Raw genomic sequence first — 22,903 nt, forward strand, 5'->3', positions numbered from 1 at the left:
TTTTTGTATTTAAGAAGTGTCAGAAAATAGCCTGGTCTACAAGTGGTTAAAACAAAAAAGAAAATGCTGTGTCCCATACCATTCAAAAACAACATTGGAAGAATCTTCATGGCAACGTATAAAGCCACAAATTGTCTTTTACTACTATATGGCCAAAAGTACTGTATGTGAACACCTGAACATCACCTAAATTAGCGTGTTGGAAATCGTATTCCAGAACCAAGAGCATTAACAGGGTCTACTTTGCAGTTAACACTACATGTCTGTAGAAGTTTGTGCCTATTCAGCAAATTGAGAGTTTTTTCAGATCAGGTACTGATTTTAGACAAAAAGACTTAAGGCCAGATTCACAAATGAGATACGACGGCGTTTCTCCTGATACGCCGTCGTATCTCTGTTTCTATCTATGCGACTGATTCATAGAATCAGTTACGCATAGATAGCCATAAGATCCGACAGGTGTAATTGTTTTACACTGTCGGATCTTAGGATGTAGTACCGCGGCCGCCGCTGGGGGGAGTTCGCGTCGTAAACCAGCGTCGGGTATGCAAATTAGGAGTTACGGCAGATCCACAACGGTTTTTCGCGTTCGCTACGTCGCCGCTAGTCTAGTTTCCCTTCGCAAAGTTAGTCGTTTTTTTTGGTGCCCTAACTTTAGTCAGCAAGTGTATTGCTGTCTAAAGTATGGCCGTCGTTCCCACGTCGAAATTCTAAATTTAATGTCGTTTGTGTAAGCCGTCCGGGAATACGAAAGTACGCTACGCGCGTCGCCGTTCAAAAAAATGACGTCACGGCGCGCAAAGCACTGCGGGAGTTAAGAAACGAAGCATGCGCAGTAGGTCCGGCGCGGGACCCAGGCTTTTTTTGGGGAAACACAGTATCCTGTCAGCACGTTTTCCTGGACTATTGGATTCGTTGAACACTGGGGATATTTAAGTTAATATGGACACTCTGCATTAATTTTTATTATATTTAAATTTTTTACCTTTGACGCTTTGTTAATGGTATTCCTAAGGTTTTTTTTTTGGTTTGTTCACACGGACTGCTATTTATTCACTTGATAATTCTCAGGTTTCTACCTAATTTAGAAATTAACCCCTTCTTGTTATCCTATTGAGGTCTCACAGACCTATTTACAGATATAATTTTTTTCACTCAGTCTGTGTTTCATCATTTTAATTGATATTTATCTAGCATTTCATTATCACTAGTGTCACATTTTCGCTTACAACAGCGCAGCTCTTCCTTTGACCATGTGTACATATTCACCAGCACACCATGGATCGTCAATTTTCATCCAAAAGTTTTAATGAAAGTGATCACACCACAAAAGAGAGTGCAACAATTTGGAGCCACGCAGGGCCCCTTCGTCAGGCATGTGAAGTTTCTAAAGGTTTCTAAAGTGCACCTGTGCCGTTGTGCCGTAGAAATTGGTGCCCATCTCATTTGGAAATATCTCCTAAACCGTGGAGGTTTGGGAGACATTTCCAGCACCTACAGGTAAGCCTAAATCTAGGCTTACCTGTGGGTAAAAGTGGTTGTAACAGACATAACCCAATATAAATCTGCATAAACTGTGAGCACCCAATATCGTCAAAGAGTTATCTTAAACTCAATGTCTCTAAAACAGAACTTCTCCTGTTTCAGGCCAATCGAAAGATTCAGCCCGCAATAACATGGACGCCCCGCCCATTCTGGGTCAAACCATCGCCCCTAGTACCAAAGTCAAAAGTCTCGGAGTTATCCTCGACACCTACATGACAATGGATGCACAAATAGGGTCAGTAGTCAGCAGGTCGCACCATCTGCTGCGCCTATTACGAAGACTCACCCCCTTTATCCCAAAAAAAGACATAGCAGTCGTGGTGGGAACAATTATCAACTCCAGACTTGACTATGCAAATGCCCTATATCTTGGACTCCCAAAATACCAAATCACTCGTCTGCAAGTCATTCAAAATACGGCCGCTCGACTTGTGACTGGGAAAAACCAATGGGAATCAATCTCACCTTCACTGAGATCCCTTCATTGGTTGCCAGTAAAAGACAGAATCACTTTCAAAGCACTCTATCTAACGCATAAGTGTATTCAGGGAAACGCCCCCCAATATCTATGCGAAAAACAAGTGTATTGCTGTCTAAAGTATGGCCGTCGTTCCCACGTCGAAATTCTAAATTTAATGTCGTTTGTGTAAGCCGTCCGGGAATACGGAAGTACGCTACGCGCGTCGCCGTTCAAAAAAATGACGTCACGGCGCGCAAAGCACTGCGGGAGTTAAGAAACGGAGCATGCGCAGTAGGTCCGGCGCGGGAGCGCGCCTAATTTAAATGGCACACGCCCATTTGAATTGGCCCGCCTTGCGCCGGAGGCCGCCGGCGTAGTTTTCATCGCAAGTGCTTGGTGAATCAGGCACTTGCGATGAAAAATTGCGGCGGTGTAACGTATTTAGGATACGTTACGCCACCGCGATTCTACGTGAATCTGGCCCTTAGACCCCATAACACACTATTAGATTTTCTGCAGATTTTGTTAAATCTGAAGACAAAAATCTGCAGAAAATCTAATAGTGTGTATGGGGCCTTAGCTGGCTCAGCATTCCAATTCATCCCAAATGTGTTCAGTACAGTTGAAGTCAGGGCTCTGTGCAGGCCACTCATGGTCTTCCACATCAAACAATGTATTGTTTATGGTGTTGGCTTATTGGCCTTGTGCGCAATCAGAGGGCCGTCTTAATAGCATCATGGGTCCCTGGGCAAAGTAATGCACTTGGCCCCTACCAGTATGCACCTACTCTCATAGTTGGTGGAATTAAACATTTGTTTATTTGTTCATTCAATAAAATAGATTTTAAACAATACAAAAAGCATTCCATAAATCAAAGACTATACAAATTACAAAGGGCACAGTACAGGGGTGGAGGTAGCAGGGCACAGTATGGGGGATGGGGGGGGGTCAGGAGGGCAGAATACTGAGATCAGGATGGCACAGTACAGCTTCCAGGATGTTGCTTAGGACACGGCCATCTTGGGACAGCTTAGTAAAAAGTGTGACTGGCCTGGCAAATCCTGGACAGCAAGACTATCATGGGGCCCCCCTGCACCTAGGGCACCAGGGGTGCCCATGCATTACAACTGCCCTGCGCAGTCATGCTGGAACAGAAAAAGATCCTTCTCCCATTTATAGCACACATTTGTAGCATTAATAGTACACTTGACTGGAAACCCCTGAAATTAAACATTTTGAGGGGTGTCCACATATGTTTGGCCATTTAGGTAGGCTTGATGGTCAGATGTCCACTAACTTTTAGCCCAATGACCCTGTAAGATTGTCAACCAAGGTGTTAAATGTCCATTTCTAGCAGCATCTGTTCGTTTACTAAAATGAAAGGCGTCAGTCCCTCACGCAGTTGATTGAGTTCCGTCCGCAGACTCTCCTCTCCATACATTACGCAGATTATGCTCTGTCCGGCAGGCAGGGACTTTATACACAACTTAAGTTGTTGTACAACGTGCATCTTAGCGCCTGCTGGGTCAATGCCAAACAAGTCAATGTCAAATCGATAAGTGGCATCTGAATAAGGCACTGGGTATGCTGGAGTCCCGAGGCTGAGGAACCCAACAGAAGAGGGTGGTGAGGATGGTGATCCTGCACTCCCTTTGTTTTCATGGTTAATTTGATGTCCTCCTTCACTGATGCTTTTACGTTGTACTTGTGAGTAGATCCAAGTGATTTTCATTTCAAAGAGCATCTCCAAATTGGACTTATGGGTGGTAAGTGGAAGCCATCCCTGCATCAAGAAACCCCCAGGAAGCAGATCTTCTGCAGTCTTTGTCCCGTCAAAGAGTTTGAGAACCTCAGCAGGTTCCAGAATGGTGTAATTATTCAACTGGCCCACATTCTCCAGACGAGCTTCCAATAATCCGATGGCTTCCTCAAGCTGGTCATAGGGAAGAAGCATAGACACCACAGCCTGGTGAAGAAAAGAGAATAAAAGCATTGGCATGTATGAAGGCTTTAAAGAGTTTCTAAAACCAAAAGTTTTTTACTTGAAAGTCGAAGTAAACCTTTTTTTTTTTACTTATACCTACTGTACTTTTTTTCACTTAGTCCCAGCCTACCCACAAACACTTCTCACCCACGCAAGACCTTTACACTGATCCATTCCCATGGATGGTAATAAGCTACACGATTGTGACCATCCCTACACAGACACATCAGGTGGATGTGAGATTTAGAGGACCACTTGTCACCCAAAGGGTATTTACTCTGATTACCGCGACCTGCTGAGTCCCTATATGCAACTAATATCCTACAAACTTTAAACTGTTACAGGACTATGTACGACCAGACCACCAATTCTAGCACCTGGGCATCATTATCCCAGGGCCCTGCCTAGTCTTCAACAGTCCATGAATACCATTTACCCCCTGATTACACAGGAACTGTCAGGGCTGGGCTCAGCCCTTCCTTCTCTTAGCTGGCCGTTCAGCTGTCGGCTAACTGCCAGCTCCTATCTCTCCACAGTGACTCACCTGTTGATGATCCTGCTCGTCAGTCTTGCCTACTTAAGCCGTCCAGCTCAGTTGATCTCTGCCTTCGCCTTGGTCAACATCACAGAGACTCTCCTGCGTTCCTGTTGAAGACTTGCTTGGCTAACGTTCCTTCTGGCTCCACATCCTGCTTGCTGTTCTACTACGTTATCTCTGACCAGGGCTGCTGATAGGGGGGACCACCAGTCCTCTGTTACTTTGTTTCTCTCCCTGCAGTTCCTCCCTTCTCATCTTCCCTGTCTCTCTGATCCCAGGTCTCCAACTGCCCAGCCTGTATATTTTTTTCATCTCATCTTCATTTTTATTTATTAACTCAGTCTTTTAGATTTAGCAGGAATTCTGTAATTTATGTTGAATTTGTGTCTGCTAATAATGATTTTATTGTATTTTTAGCGAAATATAGCCTTTTATATTTTCCTAGGTGGTGTCCGGTAGTCTGTACGGGGCCCCGCAATTTCTGTCAGCAGCCCTGTCTCTGACTCTCTGACATTTGGCTTGGCTGACTATCCAATACGGTTCCTGAACTCCGGCTATTTTTTGACTATGCTTACTCTGTTCAGATTTTTATTATTATTAAACAAGTGTGATTTAACTGTACTTCTGTCTCTGTCTGATTCATGGTTTCTGACAGGAACTTTGCACTTTTGATGGACATTTGTGTTACTCTTTCTCCCAGTCTGTATGAGATGATAGGACCATTCAGTAATCAGCACATGTAGGAAAATCAGCATCTATTAGATGCTTGCAACCCATTAAAATCTCCCCCAGTTCGGGCCCCAATGGGGCTGACACACGGGAGCACTTCCTTAAACTCTTTTTGACACAGCAATACAGCATTTGGCCGTGGCGGTAACCTGTGGGTCAACACTCTTGCCGTCCAGCTCAGTTGATCTCTGTCTTCGCCTTGGTCAACATCACAGAGACTCTCCTGTGTTCCTGTTGAAGACTTGCTTGGCTGACGTTCCTTCTGGCTCCAGATCCTGCTTGCTGTTATACTACATTATCTCTGACTCTGACATTTGGCTTGGCTGACTATCCAATAAGGTTCCTGAACTCTGGCTATGTTTTGACTACGCTTACTTTGTTCATCTTTTTATTATTATTAAACAAGTGTGATTTAACTGTACTTCTGTCTCTGTCTGATTCATGGTTTCTGGCAGGAACTTTGTACTTTTGATGGACATTTGTGTTACTCTTTCTCCCAGTCTGTATGAGATGATAGGACCATTCAGTAATCAGCACATGTAGGAAAATCAGCATCTATCAGATGTTTGCGACCCAAAAAAAACTCCCCCAGCTCGAGCCTCCAAGGGGCTGACACACGGGAGCACTACCTTAAACTCTTTTTGACACAGCAATACGGCATTTGGCCGTGGCGGTACCCTGTGGGTCAAACCTCTTGGCATACAGATGATTTTGTTTAATGTTTTGTGATTAATGTTTGTGGTCTTGTTTATTGTTTGCATGCTTGTCGTGCAATGCACAAGTGGTTCTAGGTATTCCCAACCTGGGCAGGGAAAAGGGGGTTGGGTCAGGGGTGGAGCCAAGGGGGCAGCAAAATTAGATTTAGGTTAGGGTGTCAAAAATCCTTGCACCATCCCTGCATCCAGGATCTTTTTCATGATCTTTTTTATGAACTTTTTATGGAAATTTAGTTGGACTTTCTCATATAATTTATAGTATTTATATGTTTTTTAATACATGAATATTTTTGTGCTGCACTATTTTCATTTGTTAGCTTATTTGAAGGAGTTGGCCTTGAGTGTTCAGCTGCAATTATTAGTATTTACTGCAATTATTTTTAGTTTAAATATAGAATTAGAACAAAAAAAGACCTTGGAGCCGATCACTCTATACTTCTTCAGCATGCTCGGTGGAGGGTTCTCTGAACGGGTCAAACTAATTCTTTTGACTTGTGGGTGATCAGAACGAAGCTTGTCTAAGATAAATTTCTCAATCATCCCGGCTACACCTTGTCCTCTTATCCAGGGGGCCACACGAAGACCCTGCACCACAGCTGTCTCACCGCCATCAACCAGCAAGAAGGACTCAAAGCCCACCTGAAGAAGAGACATCAACAAGACATGTTCAGTTGAAGAGAATTGGTTGGACAACAAGATGAAAACTGTTGACTATTCACATTGCTCCAGGAAAGGTTATAATACATTTTACGTACAGCAATCGTAAAAACTCTTGACATACACTATATACCGTATATACCGTATTTACCGGGATATAGCGCGCTCCCACGTATAGCGCGCACCCCTAAACTTGACCCGGATTCCTGTGAAAAAAATATTTTTTGTACTTACAGTTTTGGTGTCTTCCGCGGCGTCCATCGGCGGCCTCGTCGGGTCCGGCGTCCATCTGCGGCTTCGGGTGTCCTCTTCGTCGGGTCCGGCGTCCTTCTGCGGCGTCCTCGCGTCCTCCCCGCTCATTTCCCGCGCCGAGTTTGAATACTGCGCCGACATATACCCAACGCAGTACACTCGTGTATCGTTGGGCAGGCTCGGCTACTCTCGTGGTGACGTCCTGTACGTCCAGGACGTCAGCACGAGAGGCGCCGAAACTGCCCGAAGATACACGACTGTACTGCGCTCGGTATATGCCGGCGCAGTATTCAAATTCAGCGCGGGAAAGCAGGTATCGGCGTATACCGCGCACCCACGATTTTGCCCTGATTTTCAGGGCAAAATAGTGCGCGGTATACGCCGATAAATACGGTACTCGAGTATAAGCCAAGTTTTTCAGCACATTTTTTGTGCTGAAAATGCCCCCCTCGGCTTATACTCAAGTCACCTTTTTTCGCCTGATCTCCTGGATTTTGGGGACCCCGTACTGGCTGGCCGTAGGTCCCCTGAACCTCAAACTTGGCACACATATAGCCCGACTCTTCCTCTACAAGTGTGCTGTCTGGGGGACCTACGGCCGGGGAGCACCAATTTTTCATAGTCGTGCACTCCTTCTATATACTCCCTTGTTAAACGTAAGTCTAGTCATGGACACAGTGAGGCATTAGCACAGTGAGGCATGGGCACAGTGAGGCATGAACACAGTGAGGCATGGGCACAGTATGGCATGGGCACAGTGAGGCATGGACACAGTGAGGCATGGACACAGTGAGGCATGGGCACAGTTAGGCATGCACATGGACACAGTGAGGCACAGTGAGGCATTCATATGGACACCCTAGGCTTATACTCGAGTCAATACGTTTTCCCATTTTTTTGTGGTAAAATTAGGTGCCTCGGCTTATATTCGGGTCAGCCTATACTCGAGTATATACGGTAATTAAGAGTATGGTCATCTCTCCAAATTATTGAGTTGAAGTGTTTTCAATATACGGTACTGTTAATGTCACAGCATAAAAAAACTTTAGATCAGCCTTTTTCAACCAGGATGCCCAGGCACCATGGGGCGCCTTGACGGTATCTTCAGGGCCTTGATCAAAATGCCTAAAAAGTGCCCAAAAATTGTATACAAGCCAGCGAGGGGAACAAGTCTGCCTCTTAGTTACGCAAAGCCAGAGATTTTTATTATGCGCCATTACGGCCCTCTAGCCACCAGTGTCCTAACAATTAATGGCATCATCAGTTAATAAGGAGAATGACGGTTGCCTGCACAGAACCCTCGTTTGACCCTCCCCTGCCCCTCTGGGGTCACATTAGCTGAGTGATGGAGAAAAACTGGAGAAGAGAAACATTGGACCAGGGCTGTCTTAATGCATGGGCACCTCTGGGCACTGTCCAGGGGACCCAGTTGCATAGGAGCCCCATGACCTTGCATTACATCATACTTGCAAACTGTCCCGGAATTGCAGGGACAGTCACACTTTCTACTATGCTGTCCCGGTATGGCCTTGTCCTGGCATCCCATAAACTGTACTGTGCCCTCCTGATCCCAGTATTCTGCCCTCCTGACTCCCCCTGTACTGTGCCCTTTGTGTTGATTAGTCTTTGATTTATGGCATGTTTTCTTATTGTTGAAAATCTATTTTATTATGTTTTATTCTATCAACTATTTATACTTTAAATCTGAGAGTAGGTGTGTAAATTGGGACATGCTGGTAAGGGCCCCAGTGCATTTATTTGTGCAGGGGCCCATGATGGTATTAAGACGGCCCTGCATTGGACAACTAGTCAGTACAAGTGTTCAAAATAGATGTAACGTGTGTGGATGTTGCTGCATTACGTAAAACTATTTGAATAATTTTTTACATTTTAGAATGCATCGTGTCAACATCGAAGAAGAGAAGAGGGAAGAAGACGAGGCAGAAGACCGAGCCCCCCGCTAGTAAAAGAGCTCCAAGAAGATAGCGGAGAAGCCCGGCAGAAGGACACCGGAGAAGAGGGGAGAAGACGGCGCAGAAGACCGGGCCCCCCGCTAGTAAAAGAGCTGCAAGAAGATAGCGGAGAAGCCCGGCAGAAGGAAGAAGGCATCGGAGAGCAGAAGAAAAGACCCGGGCTTAAGTGGCTAAAGAAAGTTGAAAAATAACAGATTTACTTGCCAGGTCACCAGGTCAAAATAAAAGAAAAAAAGCCCAAAAAGAGAAAAATAATGCAGCCACCACATCTAATGCCCTGTACACACGATCGGTTCATCCGATGAAAACGGTCTGATGTATTTTTTCATCAGATATCTGATGAAGCTGACTTTCATCAGTCTTGCCTACACACCATCAGTTAAAAAAACGATCGTGTCAGAAGGCGGTGACGTAAAACACATGGACATGCTGAGAAAAATTAAGTTCAATGCTTCCGAGCATGCGTCGACTTGATTCTGAGCATGCGTGGATTTTTAACCGATGGACGTGCCCACAGACGATGGTTTTTTTCTATCGTTTTTTTACCATCAGATCATTTTAAAACAAGTTCCTAGTTTTTTAACCGATGGATAAATAACCGATGGGGCCCACACACGATCGGTTCATCCGATTCATCCATCAGACCGTTTTCATCAGACAAACCGATTGTGTGTACGCGGCATAAGACACATCCAAACTGCCGTTGTCTTGCATATTTTTGGTCAACAAACAACATTTCATGGCCTTCAATACTCACTATTTTGCCTTCACTCTTGACCATAAACATGTGTCTTTGATGATCCTTCAGCCATGCATGGTATTTGCATGGCAGATAGTCCGTTCCTTTGTAAATACCACCCGAGATAGACATCAGCTCCTCATAGTCCTCAGCGGTGGCCGGTACAAAATCAATGTGTGCATTGGGTGATTCCGACATTTTGAGAGGTGTGTGGTAACTGAAAAGATACAGAAAGAGAACAGGATATGAATGAACAAAGTTCGGCAGACGTGTCACGCCCTACGCCGGTGGCAACAAGTTCAAAAAACAATTTCTGCACATAATCAGCCATGACAAATATTGGGGTAATTTTCTTTTATAATCCTCTTAGAGATTTAGAACCAAAGTACAAAGGAACAAGTGTGCAATTAACCAAAGCAAATATTTCATTTTAAAGTGGACTTATCATTAACTTTACAAGTTTGTAGCTACACTCGAGATAAGGAGCACCGGTATACTTTTCTTTTTTCTTAAAAAAATGTGTGCCTTTTTATCATTATAAAACAGGGGCATGCAACCCATGGAGAGGTAGAGATCTACCTGAAAACTAGATTACTTTGCAAGGCCCCATTATAAAGTAAGGAGGGTTTGAAGTGTTGAGAGGCCAGCAGTATGTGATGGAGGGTTCAGAGGACAGTAGTAACGCAGAGTTCAGGGGTCAGGGTTGTTTTGCGTGGAGTACAGGGGTCAGGAGTAAGTACACATAGTGCCGAGGTCCGTAGTATCCAATGCACATGGCAGGGGTCAGGAGTAAGCAGCACAAAGTTCAGAGGTCAGTAGTATCTAATGCACACGGCAGGGGTCAGGAGTAAGCAGCACAGAGTTCAGAGGTCAGTAGTATCTAATGCACATGGCAGGGGTCAGGAGTAAGCAGCACAGAGTTCAGAGGTCAGTAGTATTTAATGCACATGGCAGGGGTCAAGAGTAAATAATTCAGGTCAGTAGTAACGTATAGTGGCGGTGCGTCCATAGAGGGCGCAGGAGTGCTGCCCCCTTTCGCTCCTGCACCGCCACTGAAAAACAATACATAGATTCATGCATTTCATGAATCTATGTATTGTCGCCGCTGCCGCCCACTATTCAGATGGCCGACCCCCTGGTGAGCGCCGGCCATCTTAATAATGGCAGCTGGTTGGCTATGGAAGTGTCTATCAGAAACAGCGAAGGATCCGAGGCTGGCTGACCGAGAAAGGTAAGTGCCAGGTGGGGGGGGGGGGGGGGTCTGCCTGGATTTTAGAGGCAAACTGGTGCTAATTGGTGGGAACAGTGGCGACAATGGCATGGCACAGTGGCTGTGCTTGGCATGGCACAGTGGCAGCAATTGATGAGCACAGTGGCAACAATGGCATGGCACAGTGGCTGCGTTTGGCATGGCACAGTGGCGACAATTGATGGGCACAGTGTCGACAATGGCATGGCACAGTGGCTGCGTTTGGCATGGCACAGTGGTGACAATTGATGGCACAGTGGCTGCATTTGGCATGGTGCAGTGGCAACAATTGATGGGCACAGTGGCGACAATGGCATGGCACAGTGGCAACAATTGATGGCATGGCACAATGGCGACAATTGATGGCATGGCAGGGTGGCGACAATTGATTAGCACAATGGCGACAATTGATGGCACAGTGGCTGCGTTTGATGGCATGGCACAGTGGCTGAGTTTGATGGCATGGCACAGTGGCGACAATTTTATGGCACAGTGTCTGTGTTTGATGCTCACAGTGGCTGTGTTTGATGGGCACAGTGGCTGCGTTTGATAGGCACAGTGGTGGCAATTGATGGGCACAGTGGCTGCAATTGATGGGTTTTTTTTTCGTTTGTTTGCGCCCCCCCCCCCCCAAATTTTGAGCACCAGCCGCCACTGGTTCAAAGTTCTGTAATATGTCATGTAGACTGCAGAGGTCATAACTATTTAGAGTTAGAGGGTTAGAAGTAATGCACAGTTTAAGTGTCAGTAGTATGTAATCGAGTGCAGGGGTCAGTAGTATGTAATGCACAGAGCAGGGGTTAGTAGTATCCAATGGAAGATTAAGTAGCAAGCAATTCAGAGGTCAGCAGTATGTAATGCACAGTGCAAGGGTCAGTAGTGGTGTTGTGAGACTTTATATGAAGCACACTAAGTTAGATGAACCAATCAGTATAAACATTGTTTATTATTACAAAAGGCATACAGTTGTGCTCATAAGTTTACATACCCTGGCAGAATTTATGATTCCTTGGCCATTTTTCAGAGAATATGAATGATAACACAAAAACATTTCTTTCACTCATGGTTAGTGTTTGGCTGAAGGCATTTATTATCAATCAACTGTGTTTACTCTTTTAAATCATAATGACAACAGAAAATACCCAAATGACCCCGATCAAAAGTTTACATACCCTGGTGATTTTGGTTTGATAACATGCACACAAGTTGACACAAAGGGTGTTGAATGGCTATTAAAGGGAACCATCCTCACCTGTGATCTGTTTTCTTGTAATTAGTGTGTGTGTATAAAAGGTCAATGAGTTTCTGGACTCCTGACAGACCCTTGCATCTTTCATCCAGTGCTGCACTGATGTTTCTGGATTCTGAGTCATGGGGAAAGCTAAAGAATTGTCAAAGGATTTGCGGGAAAAGGTAGTTGAACTTTATAAAACAAGAAAGGGATATGAAAAGATATCCAAGGAATTGAAAATGCCAATAAGCAGTGTTCAAACTCTAATCAAGAAGTGGAAAATAAGGGGTTCTGTTGAAACCAAACCACGGTCAGGTAGACCAACTAAAATTTCAGCCCCAACTGCCAGGAAAATTGTTTGGGATGCAAAGAAAAACCCACAAATAACTTCAGGTGACATACAGGACTCTCTGAAAACATGTGGTGTGGATGTTTGAAGATGCACAATAAGGAGGCACTTGAAGAAAGATGGGCTGCATGGTCGAGTCGCCAGAAGAAATCCATTACTACGCAAATGCCACAAAGTATCCCGCTTACAGTACGCCAAACAGCACAGAGACAAGCCTCAAACCTTCTGACACAATATTATTTGGAATGATGAGACCAAAATTGAGCGTTTTGGCCACAACCATAAACGCTACATTTGGAGAGGAGACAACAAGGCCTATGATGAAAGGTACACCATTCCTACTGTGAAACACGGAGGTGGATCGCTGATGTTTTGGGGATGTGTGAGCTACAAAGACACAGGAGATTTGGTCAAAATTGTTGGCAAGATGAATGCAGTATGTTATCTAAAAATACTGGAGGAACATTTCATTCATCAGCCAGGAAGCTGCACATGGGACGTATTTGGACATTCCAACATGACAATGATCCAAAACACAAGGCCAAGTTCACCTGTTATTGGCTACAGCAGAATAAAGTGAAGGTTCTGGAGTGGCCATCTCAGTCTCCTGACCTCAATATCATTGAGCCCCTCTGGGGAGATCTCAAACGTGCCGTTCATGCGAGACAGCCCAAGAATGTACAGGAACTGGAGGCTTTTTGCCAAGAGGAATGGGCAGCTTTACCATCCGAGAACATAAAGAGCCTCATCCACAAATACCACAAAAGACTTCAAGCTGTCATTGATGTTAAAGGGGGCAATACATGGTATTAAGAACTGGGGTATGTGAACTTTTGATCAGGGTCACTTGTGTAGTTTCTGTTATGATTATGATTTAAAAAGAGTAAACACAGTTGATTGATAATAAATGGCTTCAGCCAAACACTAACCATGAGTGAAAGAAAAGTATTTGTGTTATTCATATTCTCTAAAAAATGACCAAGAAATCATTCAATTATTTACAGTATGAATTATATACAGTACTAAATATACATACCACAGCTGAAAACTGGAGATCCTGGGCCTGATTCCCAAAAGAGATACGCAGGCGGAACTGCTGTTCAGCCTGCTTATCTCTGTGCCTAACTTTGGAAACGATCCTCAAAAGGCTTTTTCCAAAGTTAGGCAGAAGATCTGACATGTGTAAGACACTTACACGGTCAGATCTTAGGATGCAGTACCGCATCCGCCGCTGGGGGCATTTCTCATTGAAATGCAGCTTTGAGTATGCAAATGAGGACTTAAGCAGATCCACAACGCTTTTCAGCACTGTGATTTCTGCGTAAGTTCCGATTTTGCTTGCGCAAAACTAGGGCTGGTTTTACAATGTGGAAAGTTAGTCACACCTTGTAAAGGCCCATTCAAGCGACGGCATTTGGTATGCATTCCCGAGGGAGAACTCCACGGCAATTTTTAAATTCAAAACCGGCATGGGTTCCCCCCCAGGAGCATACCAGGCCCTTAGGTCTGGTATGGGTTGTAAGGAGACCCCCCTTCCGCCGAAAAATCGACGTAGGGGTCCCCCTACAATCCATACCAGACCCGTATCCAAAGCACGCTACCCGGCCGGTCAGGAATGGGAGTGGGGACGAGCGAGCGCCCCCCCCCCCCCTCCTGAGCCGTGCCAGGCCGCATGCCCTCAACATGGGGGGGTTGGGTGCTCTGGGGCAGGGGGGCGCACTGCGGGCCCCCCCACCCCAGAGCACCCTGTCCCCATGTTGATGAGGACAGGACCTCTTCCCGACAACCCTTGCCGTTGGTTGTCGGGGTCTGCGGGCAGGGGCTTATCGGAATCTGGGAGTCCCCTTTAATAAGGGGGCCCCCAGATACCGGCCCCCCACCCTAAGTGAATGGATATGGGGTACATCGTACCCCTACCCATTCACCTGGATGCAAAAAGTAAAAGTTATTAAACACACAACACAAGGGTTTTTAAAATAATTTATTATTCTGCTCCGGAGGCACCCCCCTGTCTTCTTTATTAGCTCTAATACCAGGGGGGGGCTTCTTCTTCCGCTCTCTCCGCTGTTGACTCGGCGAACCCCGGTTCTTCTGCAGCTGTCCGGTGCCTTCTTCTTCAGCGCTGGCTGCCTGCTATCTTCGTGTGTTAGCTCAATTAGTAACAGGCAGCCAGCGCGGTCTTCTGTGACGTCAGGGTCTTCTCTTCTGTTCTTCTCCCCTCTTCCGATGTTGACTCGTCGCCTCTTGTCACTGCAATGATGGAAGCGCGCCTTGCATCCCATTTATATAGGCATCACCGTCCCATCATGCTCCGGCAGGTACCCACGTGGTGGGTGCCTACCCACGTGCACCCACCACGTGGGTACCTACCGGAGCATGATGGGACGGTGATGCCTATATAAATGTGATGCAAGGCGCGCTTCCATCATTGCAGTGACAAGAGGCGACGAGTCAACATCGGAAGAGGGGAGAAGAACAGAAGAGAAGACCCTGACGTCACAGAAGACCGCGCTGGCTGCCTGTTACTAATTGAGCTAACACACGAAGATAGCAGGCAGCCAGCGCTGAAGAAGAAGGCACCGGACAGCTGCAGAAGAACCGGGGTTCGCCGAGTCAACAGCGGAGAGCGGCGAAGATAGAAGAAGACCCCCGGAGAGCGGAGAAGCCCCCCCCGGATAGCGGAAGAAGAAGCCCCCCCCGGAGAGCGGAGAAGACCCCCGGAGAGAGTGGAAGAAGAAGCCCCCCCTGGTATTAGAGCTAATAAAGAAGACAGGGGGGGCCTCCGGAGCAGACTAATAAATTATTTTAAAAACCCTTGTGTTGTGTGTTTAATAACTTTAACTTTTTGCCTCCAGGTGAATGGGTAGGGGTACGATGTACCCCATATCCATTCACTTAGGGTGGGGGGCTGGTATCTGGGGGCCCCCTTATTTGAGGGGACTCCCAGATTCCGATAAGCCCCCGCCCGCAGACCCCGACAACCAACGGCAAGGGTTGTCGGGAAGAGGTCCTGTCCTCATCAACATGGGGACAGGGTGCTCTGGGGTGGGGGGGCCCACAGTGCGCCCCCCTGCCCCAGAGCACCCAACCCCCCCATGTTGAGGGCATGCGGCCTGGCACGGCTCAGGAGGGGGGGGGCGCTCGCTCGTCCCCACTCCCATTCCTGACCGGCCGGGTAGCGTGCTTTGGATACAGGTCTGGTATGGATTGTAGGGGGACCCCCTACGTCGAATTTTCGGCGTAGGGGGGGTCTCCTTACAACCCATACCAGACCTAAGGGCCTGGTATGCTCCTGGGGGGGAACCCATGCCGGTTTTGAAATTAAAAATTGCCGTGGAGTTCTCCCTCAGGAATGCATACCAAATGCCGTCGCTTGAATGGGCCTTTACAAGGTGTGACTAACTTTCCACATTGTAAAACCAGCCCTAGTTTTGCGCAGGCAAAATCGGAACTTACGCAGAAATCACAGTGCTGAAAAGCGTTGTGGATCTGCTTAAGTCCTCATTTGCATACTCAAAGCTGCATTTCAATGAGAAATGCCCCCAGCGGCGGATGCGGTACTGCATCCTAAGATCTGACCGTGTAAGTGTCTTACAGATGTCAGATTTTCTGCCTAACTTTGGAAAAAGCCTTTTGAGAATAGTTTCCAAAGTTAGGCACAGGGATACGCAGGCTGAACAGCAGTTAAGTCTGCGTATCTCTTTTGGGAATCAGGCCCATTGTGTATAATCATTAATTGTTTAGACAATATCTATCCAGACCTACTTTTATATTATTTTATTTTTTACTATTTTACATGTGTATGTATGCCTTTTGTAATAATAAACAATGTTTATACTGATTATTAGTTCATCTAACTTAGTAGTGTGCTTCATATAAAGTCCCATGACCCCTCTCCTTTTTTAAATATACTAGGGACGAAGGTGCATCTTAGTCATTGCATCATACAAAGACCCAACCTTATTTCTTGTTCTCAAGGGTCAGTAGTATCCAATGCACAATGCAGGGGTCAGGAGTAAGTATTATAAAGCACATGGGTCTGGAGTAAGTCATGCAAAGTGTTAGAGTCAGGAGTAAGCAACAGAGGTCAGTAGTATGTTACACAGATTTCAGAGGTCAGTAGTATGTTACACAGAGTTCAGAGGTCAGTAGTATGTTACACAGAGTTCAGAGGTCAGTAGTACTGTATGTTACACAGAGTTCAGGGGTCAGGAGTAATAAACACAAAGATCAGTAGTGTCTAATGCACAGTACAGGAATCAGAAGTAATGCAGAGTTTAGAAGTCAGTAGTATGTAACACAAAGTGCAGGAGTCAGGCATAAGTATTGCAAAATCAGTAAAAGAGTTTAGAAGTCAGTAGGAGTGCAGGAGTCAGGAGTAACACAGAGTTTAAATCTCAGCAGTACGTGACAAAGTGCAGAGGTCAGAAGTAAATAACTCAGAGGTTAGCAGTATGTAAGGCCCTGCAAGGTTCAGTAGTATAGAATGCACAATGCATGGGTAAGGAATAAGTATAATAAAGTACATGGGTCTGGAGTAAGTAGTGCAAAGTGTAGGAGTCAGGAGTAAGTAAAAGAGTTCAGTGATCAGTATTATGTTATGCAGAGTGCAGGGGTCAGTAGTAAGTAACACAAAGCTCAGTAGTATCTAATGCACAGCAGAGAAGTCAGAAGAAATGCAGAGTTTCGACGTCTGTAGTATGTAATACAGAGTGCAGAAGTACGGAGTAAGTATTGCAAAATTCAGGAGTCAGTAAAAGAGTTTAGAAGTCAGTAGTGTGTAACAAAGTGCAGCGGTCAGGAAAAAAAAAGTAGAGTGCTAAGATAAATAGTTTGAAACACAAAGTGCAGCAGTCAGGAGTAAGTAATGCAGTGTGCAGAGGTCATGTCAGTAGTAAGTAATGCAGTGTGCAGAGGTCATGTCAGTAATAAGTAATGCAGTGTGCAGAGGTCACGTCAGTATTAAGTAATGCAGTGTGCAGAGGTCACTTCAGGAGTAAGTAATGCAGTGAGCAGAGGTCACGTCAGTAGTAAGTAATGCAGTATGCAGAGGTCACGTCAGGAGTAAGTAATGCAGTGTGCAGAGGTCACGTCAGTAGTAAGTAATGCAGTGTGCAGAGGTCAAGTCAGTAGTAAGTAATGCAGTGTGCAGAGGTCACGTCAGTAGTAAGTAATGCAGTGAGCAGAGGTCACGTCAGTAATAAGTAATGCAGTGTGCAGAGGTCACATCAGTAGTAAGTAATGCAGTGAGCAGAGGTCACGTCAGTAGTAAGTAATGCAGTGAGCAGAGGTCACGTCAGTAGTAAGTAATGCAGTGTGCAGAGGTCACGTCAGTAGTAAGTAATGCAGTGTGCAGAGGTCACTTCAGTAGTAAGTAATGCAGTGTGCAGAGGTCAGTATTAAGTAAATGAAAGCTCAGAAATTAGTAGTATGTAAAAGAGTTCAGAGGTCAGTAGCAAGTAGGGCAGAGATCAGTAGTAACTAATGCAGAGTGCAGGGCTCAGTATTACGTATTACAGAGTGCAGAGGTCAGTAGTATGTAACGCACAGTGCAGAATTCATCAATCGCTAACACACATCCCCCCACAAGCAAAATACCCTTCTTCCAGTACAAACATCTACCCCCCTAAGCTAAAATTGCCCACAGGAACCCCCCCATAAAATCACAGACCTCAGATGCAATGCCCCTGGAAGAGTGAAGGAAGTCCTTCCAAGCTCCCATGATCTGAGGTCTGAGGGGTGATGGGCAGGGTAGGTCGCAATTGACCGGTTGCCAACATCTGTTATAAACCATCCATTCAGTTTCAGGCAAGTGGCTGTCCCCAAGCGGAGAACAGCTTTTCTGTAGAATGATGTCATCGGTCTGCTGCAGGCAGAGAGGTTATGTAAGGCTCTCCTTCCAGCTTTGCTTTGCTAAGTGTCCAGTCATCTGAAGGTAATGCAATCTTGTGTTCTGTGATGTACTGCAAGAATGGAATTTTACAAAAATTCCAGAGATAGAAATAGAGATAGAAAGCTGATGAAATGAAAGAGAACTTGGCATCAAAATTACCTGATGGGACCCCTGAAGAGTGATAGAGCCCCCATTCACACTTTGAAAATGTGCGGCTTCACTTGAAATCACACGATTTCAAAGCCACATGTCAGTGCGACTTCAGGTGCGATTTGCCAGACATCTGTGTGACATAATGCACATATGTCTATGCAAGTTGCAACTGAAATCGCAAAAAATAGTGCAGGAACCTTTTTTCAAATTGGTACGGCACCGCAAAGTCGGTATCTCACCGATTGGAACAGTTCCATTTTCGACAATAGGGTGCGGCTTGTCATTCAATTTGGACCTGTCGCAAAGGTGTGAATGGGGGCTAAAAATTACAGAACTAGCCCCGCGTCTCCCCCTCCCATGCTCATCTCCAGGATTTCTCCAGAGCCTCTCCTATCCTCGGGAACTCGCTACCTCAACCTGTCCGGCTATCCCCTACTTTTGCTACCTTCCGGCGATCCCTGAAAACTCATCTCTTCAGGGAAGCCTATCACACTTCCGACTAACCTTTTACCACTTCCATCAGCTCATTCCCAACAGTTACAAACTTTTGTACCACCTGCAACACCCTATTAGATTGTAAGCTCTTCTGAGCAGGGCCCTCTAAACCAGGGGTGCCCAACCTTTTGAAGAGCGAGGGCCACTTAAGCAACTTGGTACCCAGTCGCGGGCCACAATGATCGGAGCAGGCAGATGACAGGTCACGGCTATTCTATAGGCCCTCCGATGTGATCCGTCCAGATGGAAGGGGACAAATTCCCTTCTATTTTTTTTGGAGGTAGGCGGGCTTAAACAGACAAAACTCTGTTTACATGGTTTAGCAAAACGTCCGACAGGCTACAAAAAGATGGCCGCCGCTGTGAGGACTAATCCCCTTGTGTTCAGTGGAGAGGGGAGGGGCAACCAATCGGCTTCTCTCTTTAGTGAACAAGTAGACAATTCTCTTGTACACTGAAGGAGAATGGTTCTACGGCCCGGAGGCTACTCCCTCTCCACTGAACACACGGAGAAAGTTGGGAACAACTGTATATCTGCCGCTAAAGGGGACAGATGCGGCATGGAGGACTCTGCTGCCAGGGACACACAGATGTGAAGTCGGCTCCGCAGATGGAGACACTGGTTTAAGGAGGGACTCTGCTGCCAGGGACACTGATGTGAGGAGGGACTCCGCTGCTGGGGACACTGATGTGAGGAGGGACTCCGCTGATGGGGACACTGATTTAAGAAGGGACTCCGCTGATGGAATGAAATGTTTTACAATGTTGGCAACTATGCTTTTAGCTGTTAATGCGTTCCATTGGTCAGAATAAATTAATATTTTGGCCAATCAAATCCATTAACACTCAAATGCTTGAAGCAGCTAAATGCATGTACAATACAAGGCTTTTACCATTTTTTTTAAGCAGCTTTTATCCTGCGAGGAGAAAAGGCATTCAAAGGGACTAAACAGACACAGTGGGGTTTATTTACTAGAGCTAGAGAGGGCAAAAGTAGTCACAATTCTGCAGAGAAACCAATCAGCTTCTAACCTCTAACCTTAAATTAAGCTTTAGCAATAAAACCTGGAAGCTGATTGGTTTCTCTGCAGAATTGTGACTACGTTTACCCTCTATAGCTTTAGTAAATAAACCCCACTGTGTGCATGAGGCCTAAAAGTCCCATTTAAAGTAAATGTTAACCAGTTCCCACCCGGATGTCAACACTCCTCTTTCCTGGTGAACGTCATGTGACATCCTCCCGGTCACACCACTTGTGTGTGCCCCTGGGGGCATGCAGCGCAGGGCATCACTTTCAAAATGTGTGCATGGTCTGAGGTAGAGGTTGGTGTCAGTAGGGCAGTGGACGGTGTCAGTAGGACAGTGGACGGTGTCAGAAGGGCAGTAAACAGTGTCAGTAGGGCAGTGGAAGTGTCAAAAGGGCAGAGGATGGTGTTAGTAGGGCAGTGGGCAGTGTCAATAGGGCAGAGGTTCGTGTCAGTAGGGCAGTGGATGGTGTCAGTAGGGCAGTGGATTTGTCAGTAGAGCAGTGAATGTGTCAGTAGGACAGTGGATGTGTCAGTAGGGCAGTGGACAGTGTCAATAGGGCAGAGGTTCGTGTCAGTAGGGCAGTGGATGGTGTCAGTAGGGCAGTGGATTTGTCAGTAGAGCAGTGAATGTGTCAGTAGGACAGTGGATGTGTCAGTAGGGCAGTGGACAGTGTCAATAGGGCAGAAGTTGGTGTTTGTAGGGCAGTGAACAGTGTCAGTGGGGCAGAGGTTGGTTTCAGAAGGGCAGTGGACAGTGTCAGTAGGGCAGTGGATGTGTCAGTAGGGCAGAGGTTGGTGTTAGGGCAGTGGACAGTGTCAATAGGGCAGAGGTTGGCATCAGTAGGGCAGTGGATGGTGCCAGTGGGGCAGATGTTGGTGTCAGTGGGGCAGTCGATGTGTCAGTAGTTTTCTGGAAAGACAAGCAAGGGAAGAGGCGCCTCTGGATGCAATACTTTAAAACAAATTTATTAAAAGCATAGATTAAAAACCACTCACATTTTGGTGGTATAATACAGGCATGTAAAAGATTTCCCAAGAGGGAGAGGTGGATGTCCTCCGGTACGTCGTGTCCCTGGTCCTCGTTATGGCGCTGTGGAGTGGGGGGAGATCAGGATCTTCTTACCGCTGGTGGTGAGGGGCGCCTGCGGTGGATGGATCTTGTCGGGCATTCAAGGCGCATATGGACCGGCGGGCGAGGGATGATGACGTCACCGGGCAAGCGACGCGTTTCCAGTTGCCACAATTGCCCCCTTTATGGCATCTCTTTAATTGGGGGGGTGTAAGAGGACATGTTCTAGTGGGTGATTTGAAAGGGGAGAGGACTTGTGTTAGTCAAATCTGACTCCCCCTTCTAGCACAAGTCCTCTTCCCTTCCAAATCCCGCCATAGCAAATATTCTCTTACCCCCCCTTCTCTAAAATCACTCCTGGCAGCATGAAGTTGTGTTACCTGCCCATGCGCCCCCCAACTTCCTGGTCACCAAGTTCCCCTCCTCTGCAAGGCTCCATTAAACCTCTTATGCCTTGTACACACGACCGGTTTTCACGAAGAGAAAACAGCCATTTTTTATATTGGTCCCTAGCAGTTTTCTCGACGAAAAAACTGCCCGCAAAAAAATTGAAACCAGCTCTCTTTTTTCTCGTAGTGTTTCTGTCAGTTTTTTTCTCGTCGCGAAAAACGGTCATGTGTACGCTTTTCCGAGGGCAGCCCAAAGGGCCTTTCTAGTCCCATGTTGTACGTCACTGCGCTTTGGTCGGACGTTTTTTTGCATGAACGTGTGTATGCAAGTCAGGCTGGAGAGGAATTCCTGCTGAGAAAAATGGTCGTGTGTACGAGGCATTACAGTCAGATGTTCGAGCACTGTCTCTCCTCCCCCCCCAGCTCCTTCTCCTGTCTTCTCCTGTGTACATGAAATGTCAGAGCCGAGGAGGAGGCAGCTTTAGTCTGCAGTGAGTGCTTATACAGGCAGCTGGCGGGGAGAGAAATGCCAGCTGCCAAAGAAAGAAACAATGGGTTAAAAGGAAGACATGAGGGAAGGGGGGGGGGGAATTGGAGGGAGATATGAAAGAGTTATAGACATATACTAAGGGGAGGAGGGGAAGATGGGGGAAAAGAGGAGAGCGAGATGCAGGGGATATACACATAAAATACACATTAAAAAAAGAGAAATACGATTAAATATATGGAAAAGAAGAGAGAGGGCCATGTTTAAGGATTTGGCATCCCTCACTCCCCCCTCCTGATAGGTAACCCCAGCAGTAAGGATAAAAAATGTCTAATATAACATTTACTTCATATAATGTTAAAGGGCTAAATATTCAGGAAAAAAGAATACGATTGTTATCGGAATTATATAGACTCAAAACACAGGTCGCCTTTATACAAGAAACCCATTTAAAGGGAGAAAAAAACCCGAACCTGAAAAACCGCAGATTCCCGACAGTATACCATAGTACTTCACAAAATTCGAAATCATGTGGGGTATCTAGTCTGATACCTAAGCAAATGGCGTGGAAGGAATCTGCGGTGATCAGGGACGACGTGGGACGTTTTTTAATAGTCAAAGGAACACTGAACCAACAGAAGACTACTCTAGTAAATATATATTTACCGAATGTCGATCAGATAAACTATTTAGAAACATGTTTACAAACGGTCTATCAGCACAGGGAGGGAGTTTTTTTGGGGAATTTAGCCCTGGATCCTATAAGAGACACGTCGAAAGGTATCTCTCACCTGTCATATATTAAATTAAGGAAAGCTAAAAAACTCCTACAAGAATTACAATTGATTGACAGTTGGAGGATGGCTCATGCACAGGAGAGGGACTACACGTTCTTCGCGACCAGACACGGGACATATACTAGAATTGACTATGTTTTAATTCCTCAAAATTTAGCGACATCCCTAGTA

At 46.0% G+C, this 22,903-nt stretch overlaps 1 protein-coding gene across 1 annotated transcript; it reads right to left on the reverse strand.

The window, feature by feature from the left end:
* Nucleotides 1–2,887: 2,887 nt before the first annotated feature.
* On the reverse strand, nucleotides 2,888–9,892 carry LOC120933484 (probable N-acetyltransferase 16). Its single transcript, XM_040346717.1, has 3 exons — nucleotides 9,612–9,892; nucleotides 6,387–6,611; nucleotides 2,888–3,971 (listed from the first exon to the last, which is right to left on the reverse strand). Exons 1-3 carry the CDS (start codon nucleotides 9,789–9,791, stop codon nucleotides 3,342–3,344), a joined length of 1,035 nt encoding a protein of 344 aa, XP_040202651.1. The 5' UTR covers nucleotides 9,792–9,892; the 3' UTR covers nucleotides 2,888–3,341.
* Between the last annotated feature and the right edge of the window lie 13,011 nt (nucleotides 9,893–22,903).

The sequence above is a fragment of the Rana temporaria genome, chromosome 3 (assembly GCF_905171775.1).
Source record: "Rana temporaria chromosome 3, aRanTem1.1, whole genome shotgun sequence".
NCBI lineage: Eukaryota > Metazoa > Chordata > Amphibia > Anura > Ranidae > Rana > Rana temporaria.